Source organism: Notamacropus eugenii, chromosome 1 (assembly GCF_028372415.1).
Source record: "Notamacropus eugenii isolate mMacEug1 chromosome 1, mMacEug1.pri_v2, whole genome shotgun sequence".
NCBI lineage: Eukaryota > Metazoa > Chordata > Mammalia > Diprotodontia > Macropodidae > Notamacropus > Notamacropus eugenii.
Genome location: NC_092872.1, coordinates 528,750,945 through 528,768,189, shown reverse-complemented (window position 1 = coordinate 528,768,189; position 17,245 = coordinate 528,750,945). Strand labels below are relative to the sequence as shown.

At 43.4% G+C, this 17,245-nt stretch overlaps 1 protein-coding gene across 2 annotated transcripts in view; it reads left to right on the top strand.

Moving 5' to 3' along the window:
• Window positions 1-2,538: 2,538 nt before the first annotated feature.
• IFT172 (intraflagellar transport 172) overlaps window positions 2,539-17,245 on the top strand; it is a 44,928-nt gene continuing 30,221 nt past the window's right edge. Inside the window, exons 1-10 of one of the 2 annotated variants that reach the window (XM_072634042.1) lie at window positions 2,539-2,683; window positions 10,875-11,018; window positions 11,244-11,356; window positions 11,787-11,826; window positions 12,104-12,169; window positions 12,492-12,571; window positions 13,025-13,112; window positions 13,737-13,951; window positions 14,476-14,599; window positions 14,956-15,051. In XM_072634042.1, the coding sequence (XP_072490143.1) occupies window positions 2,645-2,683; window positions 10,875-11,018; window positions 11,244-11,356; window positions 11,787-11,826; window positions 12,104-12,169; window positions 12,492-12,571; window positions 13,025-13,112; window positions 13,737-13,951; window positions 14,476-14,599; window positions 14,956-15,051 (1,005 nt within the window). In that variant the 5' untranslated portion in view covers window positions 2,539-2,644. Of the gene's footprint in view, window positions 2,684-2,857; window positions 3,167-10,874; window positions 11,019-11,243; window positions 11,357-11,786; window positions 11,827-12,103; window positions 12,170-12,491; window positions 12,572-13,024; window positions 13,113-13,736; window positions 13,952-14,475; window positions 14,600-14,955; window positions 15,052-17,245 lie in introns of those variants that run through there. The other variant, XM_072634041.1, reaches the window with a different exon arrangement.

Genomic DNA, 17,245 nt, shown 5'->3' with positions numbered 1-17,245 from the left:
ATTATTCATAAAAATTAGTCTCTACTATGTGGCAGGCACTGTGTCATTGGAGACCTAATGACAAAACTGAAATTGCCCTGTCCTCAATAGGTAGGACAGAGAAGGGGTGGGGTGGGGGAGTTCATGCTATCACCTTTTATATCTTCCCTGCCCACAGTCTAAATCAGAATTGTCCACTTTTGCCTCGTGTCACCCTTGCTACACAGGGACAGGTCTGAGCAAAGCAACCTTGGTCAGTCCTCCCTATTGATAGTGTCAATGCTCCTTGATCATCTCTTCAGTAGAAGTGGGCCTATCTTAGAATCTGTTTATCCCTTTCTAAACATTTACCTGCTTGTCTCTAGCAGGACTCAGGCAAAGATAAAACTGTCTGCCTGGGGTCTGTACAAGTTTAGTGCTCAAATGTTCAAGACTCATTAATAAAGAAAAGCTTAAATGGATTCATGTTCAGACTCCGTCTAGAACAAGGTCCTAGAAGGAGAACTGAGGAGAGGAAAAAATAATGTGAAATAATGTGACCTTGATGTAGGTTATTTTCTTTCTGGGCCTAATTTTCTGTGAAAATCATACCTGTGCTCCATACCCTCCTTGTTTCTTCCTGTGAAGATGAGAGAAATCCTGGATGGCTGCTCTACTAGGAAACTAACCCAGAGACTGAAAGCTTCTAAGACAAAAATCTCTGCCCTAAGACTTTCTGCCCCTCTGGGCCACATTCTCTGCCTTCTGGAAGCCTCAGAGCCTTCTCATTCAAACAGAGGTAACTTTCATGATCACCATTCTCCACTTCTGTTGCTTAAGTCTGGGTAAGAAACAAGAATTCCAGAATACAGAAATAGCAAGGGTGTGGTGGAAAAAGGCACTGGAGTCTTTAGCGAATGGATCTAAAACTGGAAGTGACCTCAGAGGCCATGTAGTCCAATCCCTTCATTTTACAAGGAAAATGAAGTCCAAAGAGGTTAAGTGACTTGTCCACAGTCACACAGGCAGAGATAGATTATGAACCTGGGTCGTCTGACTGGGGTCCAGTGTTCTTTATACTATGTCTATCACACTGTCTCCTCCCCTCCACAGGACCACAACACGCCAAAACTAAGTGAACTCCAAAAATACAGTGTGTTAAACAGAACTAGGAAAAGAAATCAGACACAAAGACTACAATCTTCTGAGGTACAGTATACAACATATCTAATACAGTCCTTGAGGTATGTCAACTTGGAAAGAAAATTAGATGAAATATAGAAAGGTAGAGTAAAGGGAGACTTCTAAAGAACATTTTGTTTTTGTAAAATACTGGGAAAGTTACTTTGTCTTCTTGGGTTTCAGTTTCCTTATTTGTAAATGTAGGAGTTTGGATGAATCCATCTCTAATGGTCTTTTCTGTCTTCTAACCTGTGACCAGGAGACAAGAATCTGTGTCCTCTCCTCACCCTGTGTCCGGGCTCCTACTTCTAGAAGTTCTACAATCATAGGAAGCCTGGAGAGATTGTGACCAGCTCAGCCACTCGTACCTTGACTTTGAGCCAGTGACACAAACTCCCAGGGCTTAGTCTGCTCAGCTGCAAGATGAGAGGCTTTTTCTAGATCACCAGGGGCCGGTGCTTCCACCTTGACACCTCACTGTCTGACTTTGAAGTGGCAGAGCTGGGCAGAGAGGTGTACTAGAAAGAGCAGTGATGCCCCCACAGTCGTGGCAGAGCTGGGCAGAGAGGTGTAGTAGAAAGAGCAGTGATGCCCCCACAGTCGTGGCAGAGCTGGGCAGAGAGGTGTAGTAGAAAGAGCAGTGATGCCCCCACAGTCGTGGCAGAGCTGGGCAGAGAGGTGTACTAGAAAGAGCAGTGATGCCCCCACAGTCGTGGCAGAGCTGGGCAGAGAGGTGTACTAGAAAGAGCAGTGATGCCCCCACAGTCGTGGCAGAGCTGGGCAGAGAGGTGTAGTAGAAAGAGCAGTGATGCCCTCACAGTCGGGGCAGGGCCTGAATCGGAACCTGAACCCGAACCTCTGCTGTGACTTGCGCAAGTCACCCCAGTTTCCTCAGCTGAAAGAGGAGAGGGGTTGGGTGAGATGAGCTCTGAGGTCCCTTCCAGCTCTGCTCTTAGTATCGGGCCGAGGTCAGCCAGGTAACCAGCGGCAGAGCTGGGATTTAGACCCAGGTGCTCTAAATTCAAATCCTGCGCCCTCCGCCGCAGCCCGGTCCCGAACCGGCGCCCCCTCCCACCCCGGCCTGCGCCCTCCGACTGGCCCCGACCCTGTGAGAGACGGAGGCCTTGGAGCGATGGTTCGGGATGAACTGGGGGTGTGGACGCAGATGTTTTTGGCCTGGGCTCGGGCTCAGGACTTAACCCGAACTGGGAAGCTGGGCATGGTCCAGGGATGAGAACATACTCCTCAGCCAGGAGCCTCCCTCCCGCCGTGCATTCCCCTTCGGCCCCGCCCCCCTCCGCCGCTACTTCCTTCTCCCTCCTTCCCCCCTCCCTCGGCGCCCCCCCCATCGCCTTTGCGCCTGCGCCGTCGCCGTGCGTTGCGCTGACGCGCCGGGTCTACGTGAGCGTGGCGCGGCCCAGCTGGCGGTGTGCGGGAGGGCTGGTTGCCCGGGTAACCGCGGGAGTTTGTTGCGGAGAGTGCGGGAACCCAGTGCCGGGTCGCCATGCAGTTGAAGCACTTGAGGACCCTTCTGAGCCCTCAGGTGAGCCTCCCGCCGCCCCCTCACGCAAGGCTCGGGGCAGCGGGGCCCCGGTGGGGGCGGCACCGAGACCCTGAAGGGAGAGCGTCTGGGGATGCCCGTGGGCACTTCCCTCCTCCGCGCGGCGGGGGCCGAGGCGCCCGGGCACCGGAGCCCGGGCTAGCCCCCGAGAGCTGGGGAGTTGGTCTCGTCCAGCCCCACCGTTTGGCAGAAGTGACCTGACCAAGGTCACGCCGGGAGTGATCGGCAGACCCCGGATTTGGACCCCGGGCCACCGAGTCTGGATCTGGGCTTCTTTGCGCCGCCCCCTCGATCTGCGTGTTGAATTGGATTCCAGCTCTAAGTCTGCTCCCGGGATCAAAGTGATGATAGCTAGCTTTAGGGTTTGCAGAGGGCGTTTGATCCGCACAGCCATCACCCTGGCAAGGAGGTTTACAGATGAAGAAACTGAGGCGGGGCTTGAACCGAGGTCTTCCTTACTCCAGAGTCAGTATTGTCTGCTTGATCTCAGAAGGCTGTGGAGCATCCAAGGCATCTCTCAGGGGAGATGGGATGGGGAGGTCTGAGAGGCACCTGATGGCTGCCTTCAAGTACCGGAAAGGAGGAAGATGAAGGCTTGATGTCAGGACGTGCTTCCTGACTAATGAGGACCACCCAGAAGTACAGGCTGCCCCAGAAGATAGGATGTGCCCCCTTTGAGTAGATGGCTGCTTAGGTTCCTTTGAAGTCATCTCTGTGGTTCTTTAGAGTGCAGTCCGGGACAGTGCCTTCAGCCCCTTCTTTCAGCCCAACAACAGCAAGAACTGTACACCGGGGGTGGTGGTCTTAGTAGTGTGACGGTGAGACTGGAGGTCAACCTCAGAGAGGGTGCTCTGGCTAGTTATTCTTAGTAGGGTTTTGTTTTTGTTTTTTGGAGAGGAAGGTTACAGGGCAAAGAATCTAAGAAGGTAACCAACCCTATAGATTAGCTCAAGAAGTTAGTATTACAAAGGATGATTCTGACCTCGGTTAATGGAAATCCATGCTGACAGATCTGCACAGGGTTAGTGGTGGGTGGGGAGAATAGGTTCTTTAATGCTTCATTGGTCTTGGGCACTCTCTTCACTGTGATCTAGGCAGTGAGATGGTGAAGTGGATGATAGAGCAGCCCGGAGCCTGGAGTCAGGAAGACTCATGTTCAGATCCAGGCTCTGCCACTTGCTACTAGTACAACCTTGGCCAAGTTCACTTGCCCTCTCCAGGCTTCAGTTTCCTCCTCTGTAAAATGGGGATAATAACAGCAACTACCTTACAGGGTTGTTGTGTGGATCAAATGAGATAATAACTGTGAAGCATTTAGCACCATGCCTGGCATGATATAAATGTTAATTGTTGTTATTGTCTAGGCAGCTAGGTGGAACAATAGGTTGCTGGGTCTGGAGTCAAGAAGACTCCTTTCAGATATGACTTCACTAGCTGTGTGAACCTGGGCAAGTCACCTTACTTCAGTTTGCCACAATTTCCTCAACTATAAAATGGGAATTGTGATAGCACCTATCTCCCAAGGTTGCTGCCAGGATCGTAGGAGATAACGTTCGTAAAGTGCTTTGCACAATGCCTGGCACATAGTAGGTACTGTACTAGCTGTCATCATCATCATCTTTGCATCTTTCCATAGAGGATCTGCCCCAAATTCCTGAGGCTTTCTTCTGATATTTAGTGAAGTACTTAAATTGTTTCTTTCTTATCCTTTACTCTTGCTGCATAACTAGCCTACTTTTTCCAATTATACATTCCTTTGTGATGTCTTTTATGCTACTTGAGAGATTTGTAATTTCTCTGGTGAGGGTATTCCCACAACCAAGACAGATCACAGTCCCTCTATAACTTAGTAGGCTGTCATTGAGAATTGCTGTGACTATCTGAATTTAGCTAGACTAGTCCTTAGAATCATAGAATTTGAAAGTTGAAAGGGACCTCAGCAACACTCTAGTCCAACTCATATACCTAAGGAATCTCCACTGGATACTTGACATATGGTGATGCAGCCTCCATGTGAAGACCTCCAAGGATTCCCTGAAGGCCACTCAGCCTATTTTGGGATGATTCTCATAATTAGCAAGGTTTTGCTCACATCAAACTTAAATTGGTCTTTTTGCAACTTCCACCTATCCCTCCTGAATCTGCCTTCTAGGATCAAGTGGAAAAAGTCTAATGCCTTTTCCACGTGACAGACTTTCAGATATTTGAAGATATCATATTCCCCTTCTCTTCCCAAAGCAGTTGGGAGCAGTTCCTTTAACTAATTGTCAGGTGTCATGGACTCAAGGTCCTTCACATCCTGGTTACGTTCCTTTCTTCACTCTAGCTTGTCAATGCTCTTTTTAAATTATGATGCCTAAAAATGAACACAGTATTCCAAATAAGGACTGATGAGGGCAGAGTACCTAGGGACTATTACTTTCTTATTCCTGGATATTATGCTTCTCGTCATGCAGCTCAATATTGAATTAGCTTTTTTGCTATCATATCACATTGTAGAACATATTCATTTTGCAGTCCATTAAAATCCCTTAATCTTTTTCAGAACAATTGCCATCTCATCATGCCTGTGTCAGTTTGTGTTTGTGAAGTTGATTTTTTGTACCCAAGTGCAACACTTTTATATTTATCCCTGTTGAATTTCATCTTTCTGGCTGTTTAAAGTGTTTTATTTTTGACCTGGGAGCTCTTGAATTTGCCTATAATATTCTTGGGAGTTTTCATTTGGAAATCTCAATCAGTGGATTTTTTCAATTTCTGTTTTACACTTTGGTTCTAGGATATTGGGGCTATTTTCCTTGATAATTCCTTGAAATAGGATGTCTAGGTTCATTCTTTGATCATGACTTTCAGGTACAATAGTTCTTAAATTATTTCTCTTCAATCTGTTGTCCAGGTCATTTGTTATTCTGAAGAGATTTTTCATATTTTCCTCTATTTTTTTCATTCTTTTGATTTTGTTTTATTATTTCTTGATGTCTAATGGAATTATTAGCTTTCATTTGCACAACTCCAAGTTTTAAGGAATTATTTTCTTCAGTGAGATTTTGTACCTCTTTTCCCAGTTTTCCAATTTTGCTTTTTAAGGAGTTATTTTCATCAGTGAATTTTCGTACCTCTGTTTTTTAAGGCGTTATTTTCTTCAGTATTTGTTGTGGCTCTTTTAACAAGCTTTTAATTTTTTTTCATAATTTTCTTCCATTACTCTCATTTCTTTACCTCAGTTTTCCTTGACCAGTCTTATTTGATTTGGAAAATAATTTTTTTGTTCTTCCAAGAATTCTTTTGGGCTTGTGTCCAATTTACATTTTTCTTTAAGGCTTTGCTTATACTAACATCATTGTCATCTTCTGAGTTTGCATCTTGATATTTCCTCTTATCATAATAGCTTTTATGGTCAGATTCTCTCTCTTTCTCTTTCTCTCTCTCTCTCTCTCTCTCTCTCTCTGTCTCTCTCTGTCTCTGTCTCTCTCTCTTTGTTATTTTCTTATTTTTCCAACCTATTTTTTACTTTGAACTTTATGTTAAAGTTGGGCTCTGTTCCTGGTGTGGAGTGAGGAGGAGGGTCACTCTCCCTAGCTTCAGGCTTTTTTGTGCTGCTGTTTTCAGAAATAGTTCTGAGGACTTGGAAATTTTCAATGCTTGTAAGATGGTGTGATCTGGGGAAAGGTGTGGACAGTGCTCTCCTAGTCTGCACTCTTGTCCTGATCCAGGCAAGGCCCCTAATCCCTTGGGATTACAAGGTATACTGCTCCTTAGGGCCCTAGCTCCCTTTTGACCGAAAATGCAACTCTTTGCTCTCAGACTGTAACCCAGTAGTGGGTATAGGCAGTGGAACTGCTAAATAGCATCTGGTCCTGTGTTCAGTCCTAGACAGAGATCACCTGTAATCTCTTTCTGACAGTTACCAAATCTCTTTACCATCTCTTGATTGAGGTAAACTTGAGAACTCCCAAAGGTGCTGCTGCTTCTGTTACCACCATCCAGTCCCACCATTGGCATTGATGTGGGCTCCAGGTCAGCCCTCATTCCCATATCACAGATCTCTCCTTCCAACCTCCTAAATTATCTTGGACTGAAGTAATGTCTTACCCTGATCTTTTATTGGTGCTACCATTCCAGAATTTGATTTGGAATGTTATTTTAAAGTTGTTGGAGGGGAATGTTGGGAGACATTAGCTGAATGCTTCCTCTGTTCCACCATCTTGACTCTGCCCCCAAAAATGTCTCAGAATTTCATTTTACTAAATTCAACCCAGTGTTCTAACCTGTTAAGATCTTTTAGAGCCTGACTCTGTCACTCAAGATAGTTGCTGAGAGATATCCCTCTCAGCTTTGTGTCATCTGCAAATCTTACACCTCTGCTATCTATGCCTTTACTTTTGGGCTTTGATAAAAAATATTAAACAAAACAGGACCAAGCACAGATCCCTGGGATACTCTGCTGGAGACTTCTTGTCACATTGACTTTGAACCATTACCTTTGGTTTGAGTCCAGCTATTTAACTGGTTCTAAATCCATCTGATTGTATGTCATTTCTTTCCATCTTTTTTACAAAAATAGCATGAGATATATGACCAAAAGTGTTCACACAATCTAGGTAAACTATATCCACTGCATTCCCTTCATTTAACTAGTTGAGTAATCTTGTCAGAAAAGGAAATAAGGGCTCATATTCTAATGTGAGCCCTTTTCTTGATGAAGCTTTGCTTCTGGCTCTTTGTATTCACTGCTTCCTGTCTAGCTGTTCACTGTCTCTTTAATGATCCATTGTACATTTTCCCAGGAATCAAAATCAAGCTCATAGGCTATATTTGCAGACTATTCAGTCATTCAGTTAGTTAAAAAGCCTGTATTAGGGGCTTATTACCTGTCAGGCACTGTGCTAAGTGTTGGGAATACAAAGAACTATGAGAACATGATTCCTGTCCTCAAGGACCTAACATTCTCATGGAGGGAAACAGCATATAAAAAGCGTATGTAACTATGTAATACAAGGCATAAACAGATTAGATGGAATATAATCTTAGAGGAAATGTACTTGGGAGGGAAAGGGGCGGGGTAGGGAAATGGGGAGGAGAAATGTGCTGAGCAAGGCCTTCTACAGAAAATGGGATTTAGGATGGGATGAATCTTGAAGGAAGCCTATGAAGTCAGAAGATAGAGGTAGGAAAGGGAGAGTGTTCCAAGCATGAGAGACAACCAATGAAAAGTCATAGAGCTGGGAATCAGAGTGTTGTGTGTGAGGAATAAAAAGTAACAAACTGAAGATTTTATATTTGATCCTGAGGCAAAAGGGAGCCACCAGAGTTGATTGAATAGGAGCAGTGACATGGTCAGATCTGCACTTTAAGAAAATCAATTTGCAAGCTATGTGGAGGATGGATTGAAGTGGGGAGAGACGTGAGGTAGGGAGATCAATGGAAAGGCTATTGCAATAGTCCAGGGGAGAGGTAACGAGGGCCTGAACTAGGATGGTGGCTATGAATGGAAGGAAGGAGGTGTGTGCGGAGATATTTTGAAGGTAAGAATGACAAGACTTGACAGCAGATTGGATACTCCAGAGTTGAGGATGACACCAAATTTGTGAACCTGGGTGACTGGGAAAGTAAGATGCCATTTACAGTATAGTAAAGTTGGGAAGAGGTTTTGAAGGAAAGATAGAATTCTGTTCTGGAGATGCTTATGTGATATATTGCTGAGTACAGAAGGCAAAACACTGATGTAAGGCTATAGAGCTCAGGAGAAGGATTTGGGCTGAATATATTATATTTGCCTAATTGAGCCTATGGGAGCTGATAAGATCATTTAATGAGATAGTATAGAGGGAGAAGGAATGAGGGACCAGGATAAAGCCTTGGGGGAAATCCTCAATAGTGAATGTGACCTGGAGGAAGGTCCAGCTTAGAAGACTTAGAAGGAGCAGTCAGGCAGGTGGAAAGAAGAGCCAGGAGAAAGCAGTGTTACAAAATCTGGAGAGGAGGGAGTATCCAGAAGAGGGTAATGGACAGTGTCAAAGATCGCAGTCAAGTCAGGAAGGGTGAGGATTAAGAAAAGGTTATTAGATTTGGCCATTAAGAGATCATTGGTAACTTTGGAGGGAAGTTTCAGCTGAATAAAGAGAATGGAAGCCAGACTGCAGATTTTAGAAGCAAGTAGCAGGAGGGAAAGTGAAGACTCCAAGTGTAGACAGCTTTCTCAAGAACTTTAGATAGAAATGGAAGGAGAGAGATAGGATAATAGCTAGTAGGGATGGTATGGTCAAGGGATTGGGTTTTTTTTGAAAGACAGAGGAGATATAGCCATATAGGCAATAGAGAAAGAGACAGTAGATAGGGACAGAATGAAGGATATAGGAATTGGAGCAATAGTTGGGCAATCTGCCATAGAAGATGGGAGGGAATGGGATCAAGGAAGCATGTAGAGGGGTTTGCCTGGGCAAGAAAAGGGTCATCTCTTCGTGTGAGATGGGGGGCAAGGAAGGAAGAGATAGTGGGGGGAGATATCTGAGTGGTGTGAGATGAAAAAAAGAAAAGGGAGCTTCTCACTTTTTTCAGTGAAGTATGAGGTCCTCAGTCAAGAGGGTGGAGGTAGGAAATAACTTGTTCTCTCATCTTTCTGAGAATCAGGACAACATTTGCTCTTTTCCAATCTTATGGTATCTCTCCTGTTTTTCATAATCTTTCAGATACTGTTGATGAGGAGTCAGCAATAATATTTGACAATTCTTCAGTATCCAAGGGTACTGAAAGAAGACTCTCTGGGCTGGGCTAAGTAACTTGAATTCATCAAGCTCATCTTTGTTATATCAGTTCATCCTTATCACCAGGCTTATGCTTGGCAACTTTCTAGCTTGTTAGAGTCTGACATAGCTTGCACCCCTTTTGCATAGCTTTTGAGAACCCAGGATCATTTTCATACCCCTTTGGGGCCTCAGAGTAAGATTTCAGTGGCATACAAGTCATCTCTGATAATAAGCTATAACTTAACTTATACTCCTACTCAGCCTATTACCCTGTGGTAGTGTTTCATGATTTACAGTCATATAGCATCATCAGGAGAAATGTTGAAGTTTAAAAAAATAGACTTTTGCAAAAACAAACAGCTTGGAATTACTGAAAGCATTATGTGGTTTCCCAAATGCACTCCTCTTTTTCCTGTCCAATTTTGGGTACAGGGCAAAGCAGATAATTTGGTAAAAGATAATTTACAGGATTCTCAGTTTAATTCAACAGATACTTATTAAGCATTTAGTATATGTAAGATATTATGTTGGTTCCCTAAAATGTCAATGACGTGTGATAAGATTGGTGTGGGAATTTTCCGTACTGGAGCAATTAGCAACCTATCTATAAGTTACCACCTTAGAGAGTTCTTTGCCTGAGGCTCAGAGGGTAAGTGATTTGTCCAAGGTAATACAACTAATAAAGTATCCAAGTCTTCCTGATTCTAAGTCCAGCAGTCTATCCAGAGTTCCAGTGACCCTCTCAAGAGCTACTAAGAACAGTACACAGTTGTTGTCCTGTGACAACATAATAAAGCCAAATGCAAAGCAGTTAAGATAAAAGCAGTGAGATAAGGAAAGGAATTTGGCTTAGTAAATGGAGGGCAGCATGTTTCTGAGTCAAGAAGTTCTGTGTTCACATTCCACCTCTGACAGATACTGACCTTGCCACTTAACATCTAAGTTTCCCGGGCAACTCTTCACATGATAACATGTTGAATAGCATGAACAGAGAGGGTTTCCTAGACCAGTGAAATCATACACCTAGTTTTAAATAGGTGGGGAGCAGCAATATGTGGACATAAGATTCCTTACAACGATAACTTGAACACAGACTGTAGTGTGAAAATGGGAAGGCCCTGTAAGGAAAGCACAAAAAAGTCAATAAGCACTTAGTAAATGCCTTCTGTGAGCTGGGTACTATGCCAGATGCTGGGAATACAAATTAAGAAGTGAGATAGTCCCTGCTTTCACATACCTTATATCCTACTGAGGGGATGTATGGTCACAAAGACACAGAAAATAAATACAAGACCATTTGGTCCATGTTACATGCTCATGTTTCTTATTTTCTTATGTTTTTGTCTATATATTTGAACGCTATTGCTTCTCAAAGCTAAAGTAAAATTTTCCTTTTAATTTTTAAAATTTACTTCTCCCCCCAACAGGATGGGGCTGCAAAGGTAACCTGCATGGCTTGGTCCCAGAACAACGCCAAATTTGCTGTCTGTACAGTGGACCGGGTGGTGTTGCTGTATGATGAGCATGGGGAACGGAGAGATAAATTCTCCACCAAACCAGCTGACATGAAGGTGAAGAGAGAGAATACTTCTGCCTTGTCCTCTACCAGGGGACCTGAGGACAGTGGAAACTTTTTAGCACTTTCTCTAGTCTTGAGTAGCAAGAAATGGCACATCACTCTCTTATTCCATCCACTTCCCTTTCCCCCTATATTGCCCTTAATTTCAATACAATCAAATAAACCTTTTTTTTATTCTTTCTCCTAATATACTTGTATTCCTTTGTCTTTCCTTTAGTATGGTAGGAAGAGCTATGTGGTGAAGGGCATGGCTTTCTCTCCTGACTCCACTAAGATTGCCATAGGACAGACTGACAATATCATCTATGTATACAAGATTGGCGAAGATTGGTAAGGCTACAGGTAGTGAAAGTGGGTGGCTGGGAGGATATGAGAAGTGAAAGGGAAATTATACTAGGGAGAAGGGTCTAAGGATGAGCTATTAACACCTATCCAAAATACAGAGGTATTTACCATGCTTTACCAGGATGTTAGTGCTTCTGTCATTGTGCTTTCCCAGTCCCATTCCTAGGAGAGTCAGTGTCACATGAACAAAGCAGCAGCACTATATCTCTACTTACTAACTGAGGTATGGAAGGTGTCACTGAGGCTTGGTATTGTTCACAAAGCCACAGCCCTTCCATCTAATTCTCCCGTGGAATCTCAGTGGTATTTTCCCTTGCTACTCCTTATCTAAGGCTTCTCTTGATACTTCCCTTAAGATTTAATTTTAACAAATTGATTCTGCTTTTGATACCTTTTTTTTTCCTTTTTGGAGCAGGGGTGACAAGAAAGTGATTTGCAACAAATTCATCCAGACGGTAAAGTATTATACTCCCTCAGGATGATTTCATTAGAAATATAGATTTTTATAAGGATATCTGACTCTCTAAGAGCTCCTTAGTCTGACGTCTGGTGCTCTTTCCATTGCCAAAGAGGTAGTAGTCTCTCTACTCATCCTTATATGCTTTCTCTTTCTGAGCTCAGTTGTGTCTTTCTGTGCAAAAGACTAGGATAGTGCTTCTATATTTATTGGTTCTGATAGTTAAAAGCAGTGCCAATTCCACACAACTTTTTTTTTCTTTTTCTTCCTTGTAGAGTGCTGTTACTTGTTTACAGTGGCCTGCAGAGTACATCATTGTTTTTGGACTAGCTGAAGGGAAGGTAACAGAAACACAGAAGAAGTTGTCAACAGGGTCTCTTCTCCGCTCCCTTAGGATAAGATCTTGATATAGTATTAGTATTTATTTTATAAAGGTAAGGTGATTGACCTTATTCACACCAAATGACAGTGGAACTGAGAAAAGCTTTCTTATTCCTAACACATAAGTTTAATTTTGCTGGAGGGGAATAGGAGTTAGGCTATGTTAGTCTTCGCTTTCCCTCTTAAGTCTTGAGCATGTGCAGAGTCTAGTCTCTTTTTGCTGCCTTTTTTTGGGGGGTCAAGGTGAAGAAAGAGCTCATCTGGTTTCCTTCTCTCTTTCAGGTCCGTTTAGCAAATACTAAAACCAATAAATCATCTACCATTTATGGAACAGATTCTTATGTCGTGTCATTAACATCAAAGTAAGTAAGGGAGAGTGCTGCTGGGGGTGAGAGGGACATAAAGATGTTGGGAGTGAGTGGATGGATGGCTTTTGAGGGGCTGTGTATGAGGGATAGAGGGAGCCCCAGGTAGTGATAGGGCTTGAGAGTAAAAGGGCACTTGATTGATGATCCCATCATGAGTGCCTTAGGAGAGGCAGTGTCGTGGGGGCAAAATACTTTGGACCTAGAGTCAGGTAAGACTTGGGTTTGAATCCCAGCTCTGACATTTATGAGCTGTAATCCCCAAGACTGTTTTCTCCTTTGTAAATGGGGATAAAAATTGATGTTATACCTCTCTTATGAGGTTGTTGTTAAGTTCAAATGAGATAGTGGATATGGATAGAGTGCTTTATAAATCTTTAAAATGCTCTATAAATGTCAATTGTTATTACTTTATTTTCCCAGTATCTGCTTTTTCTCTTGACTTTCCAGCGGCTCTGGGAAAGGAATTCTTTCTGGTCATGCTGATGGTACTATTGTCCGATATTTCTTTGATGATGAGGGCTCCGGGGAATCACAGGTATGTATAGTAAGGGATCCTCAGAAATCAAAGTGTTTAGAGAGTAAAGGTGAGGAATGGCTTGGAACTTCATAGGAAGAAGATCAGAAGACTTAGATGTGTGAATGTGGAAGTGAAGAAGGCTAGAATCTTAGGAGAGAGAGGGATGGAGATCCTAAGACTAAGAATTCCTGGGAGAAATAGGCATAAGGATACTAGAAGTTGAGGGGTTTTGGGGAATGGTGCCTTAAGAATGCTTGAGGCTAGAATGAAATGAGGACTCTGAGGAAAGTGGATTGTGTGGTTGTGGGTCTGGTCATTGCATATTGATCAGTGTGTGTGGTCTCACTGGTAGGATTTACAAACTAATTTGATATCAGTTTATAAGACGAGGCCTACCTCATACTAGTTATTGTGTATATTGGGGGTAATTGCCTCTTGGACACTGGTCTGTGTGCGTGTTTTCTTTCTAAAGGAGATTTAGTATATATAAGTAAGATCTCTGTTGTGTTAAAAGAATAATTTCTGTAGTGAGAACATGGTCAAAGTAAGTGTGAAGGAAGTAGTGAAAAGAAGGGATTTTTTTTTTTAATGAAAACAAGGTCAATGTGGCTGCTTGCCAGACTTCTTCCATTCCTGATCTAGGGGAAATTGGTCAGTCATCCATGTCCACCCTATGCCTTGGCTTGGGCATCTAATAGCATTGTGGCTGCTGGCTGTGACCGAAGAATTGTTGCTTATGGAAAAGAAGGCCACATATTGCAAACTTTTGATTATAGCCGTGACCCTCAGGAGCGTGAGTTCACCACAGCTGCAGCCAGTCCCGGAGGCCAAGCTGTTGTATTGGGAAGTTATGACAGGTGGGACAGGAAAATGGTTGAACAGTCAGCCGAAACATTGGAAGCCATACCAATCTTGTCCCATCTTCCTCTAGGCTTCCTTGTAGTCTCTTCTCATTCTTTTCTCTTTAATCTCCTTGGCCTCAAACTTCCTATTTTTGTCTTTTCTATATTTCTGTCTTTTTTCATCCCTTTGTATCTCTTTTCTAGATGACTTCTTCCATCTTCCTATTCTCCAGCTTTTGCCCATTTCCCTGTCTTTAAGAGCTCACCTCACCACCGCTCTTCTTAGCCTTATCTTCCTCTCCACAGCTCCGCTAACCATCACCCTTTTGTCTCCTTCCCAAGTCACCTTAAAGTCTTTGCTCTCTCTCCCACTAGATTTCTCTCCCCATTCTCTCTTATTGATCTTTTTCCTCACCAATGAAGGGAAAACATTTTTCCCATCAGTACCACACCCCTACTCTTTTTTCTTCCTCTACACCCCTCTGCTTAAGCCCCCATACCTTCTACAAACCATATGCTCTGTGTCCTTAAATTCCTAGGCTTCGGGTGCTGAACTGGAGCCCTCGAAGAAGCATCTGGGAAGAGGCAAAGCCCAAAGAGATTGCCAACCTATACACAGTCACTGCCTTAGCCTGGAAGCGGGATGGTTCACGACTTTGTGCAGTATGTTTACCCAGGACCCCCTTTTCCCTTTTATGGGAAAACCCTCTTTCCCTAAGGATGTTTGTGTGACTCCACCAGCAGCTCTACCTTGTTTTGGCCCCTTTCTACCAGACTGGGACAAGAAGTAGGGAGAAGAAATTAAATCTTCTCTGTTTAAAGGTCACTAGGAGGATGCAAAGAGATGTGTATAAAGGTCTGGAGCTTCACCACTTTGTGATGCCCTCCTTCTGCCATCTTTTGCTTTTGGAGTGCTTACTGCCAGCTTCTTCCATATATTTTCTGTGTCTCCAGATGCTTCTCCCTCGTTAATAATTCTGCTTCAACACTTTTTAGTAGCTGCCATTTTTTTCTCACAGGGTACATTGTGTGGTGGGGTGGAACAGTTTGACTGCTGCCTCCGAAGAAGTATTTACAAGAACAAATTTGAGTTGACATATGTAGGACCCAGCCAGGTAAGTAGGACATAGTCCACATATCCAGGCTTTGCCATGAGTCACTCAGCTTTGTACTATTTCCTTTCCCCCAAGGGTATATTACTATTATATCCAAGGATAACTATTTTTCATCACACTGCAGGCAGAGCTTCAGTGAAGAGCAGGTCACATCAAGGTAGTTCCCTTCATTCAAGCCACAACACTTGCTGCTTTTTAGGGAAGAGATTGGCAGACATTAGATCTTTTAAACTGGACTCTAGCAACTGATTCTCAGTCCTTTTCTAATCTGAAATTGTCTTGACTGTGAACCGTCTTAGGGAAGAAGAATAACTTACATGTACATGCTACTGTAAGGTTTATAAGCACTTCTCTCACACCTCTGTAAGAAAAATAGTGCAAGTATTATTATCTCTTTATTAAGATGAGGACACAGACTTAATGAAATGCCCATGGCCACAAAGCTGGGACTCAAATGTTAGGTCCCCTGACAATCCAGCTCTGCTTCCAGTCTACCATGTTGCAATATTGTTTGCTAATTTTTAAAATCTTTTTTTTGGAGTAGCCTTGTGATTTCATTAGTATTGAGAACTTCTGGCAAGGAAATTCCCTACCTATGCAGGTAGTACCTGTTCTACAACTTAGTTAGAAGGTTGCCTGGGTCACTGAGAAGTTAAGATACTTGCCCAGGGCCACACAGCCAGTATGTGTCAAAGGCAGGATTTGGAACTAGGACTTCCTGACTCTAAGGCCAGTCCTCTATAAATTGCACCATAACGCCTTTCAAACCTTATTTTAGTGATCATCTTCCTTTTTCTGATAGTTAATTTAGAAGTCGCTAAAATTTATATAGTACTTTAAGGTTTGTAAAGTATTCTATAAATATTATCTATCTCATTTTTTCTTCATAACAATCTTGAGATGAAACCTACACTAAGACTCATTGGGATTGATCCCTTTTCCTTGTGGGTGGAGAGACTCAAATTAGGAGAGAGGCATAAGGAATGGGGGATTGGGGAGGGACATAATTCTTCCTTATACAGTGCCTCTGGGGCACTTGGCTCTGGCCAAGGTAAGTGGGCCAAAGTAAGCCAAAGAAGAGAAGTGCAGAGGACCAGGAGCCAAGAATCCAGAGAGACAGTCATGAATAACCCTGAGCCCAAAGAAAGGGTAGCTCAGGGTCCAGACTCTCATTCTATCAACTGTCCTAGGGTGAGAGGGCCAAGGCCTAGGACCAGGCAGAAACTCTAGATCTTGTTTCTTTTTTCCCAGCCAGACTCTTTCCTTTTCCCCACCTCCAACCTATAGGGCTGCCCTATCACCTTAGGGAGGGCCCTTCCCTTACTAGCCTTTGCTTCCTTTGACTAATCAAGTTCATGAAGACCATGAGGGCTAGAGGCTGATTTCAGGTTAAAAGCCAATGTCCAACCTGTGGTGAGAGTGGTATCTCATTTCTTGAGCCTGGGGCTTATCCAGAGCTAGGCTCAGCAGTTCCCTTAGCTAGACAGAACCTCAAGATTCTTAATCCCTTCCAGGGGACACAAAAGCAGTCAGGCAGGCCTTGATTCCCTGGGAGGGGCTCACCTATCAGTCAGTCTCTCCCACAGCAGTCAGAAGGGCCGAAAGAGTGCCAGGGCCCCCTCCAGTCTCTTAACTCTGTTTCTCCTAGGGACAAGTAGATAAGCAAGCAAGCCAGCAAGCCTTGAGCCTAAAGAGAGCTACAGGTTCCATGCTCTCTGCCACCCTCAGCAGGCTCTGGGCTGTTGGCTTCATTTCCAAATATATTCTCCCTTCCTTATCCATTGAGTCATCCCTAATATCAAAAAGTTAAAGCAAAAAAGTTCAGCAAAACTAACCCACACATCAACTTTATCTGACAGTATATGTAATATCCCATATTCAAAATCCCCCACTTATGTGAAGAAGGGAGAAAGGTGAATTTGCTCAAGTCTTCTGTAGAGTCAAACTTGTTCATTATCATTACCCACCACTCAATTGTTTTGGGTTTTTTTTTGCTTATTCATTTATGTTATTATAGTCATGTTTTCCTGGTTCTGCTTACCATATTCTGCATCAGTTCATAGAAATTTCCCCATGTTTCTCAAAACTCTTTATAATCTCCATTTCTTATGGCTTAGTAATGTTCCTTTACATTCTTATACCATATTTTGTTTAGCCATCCCCCAATTAGTAGGCATTTTCTTTCCAGGTTTTT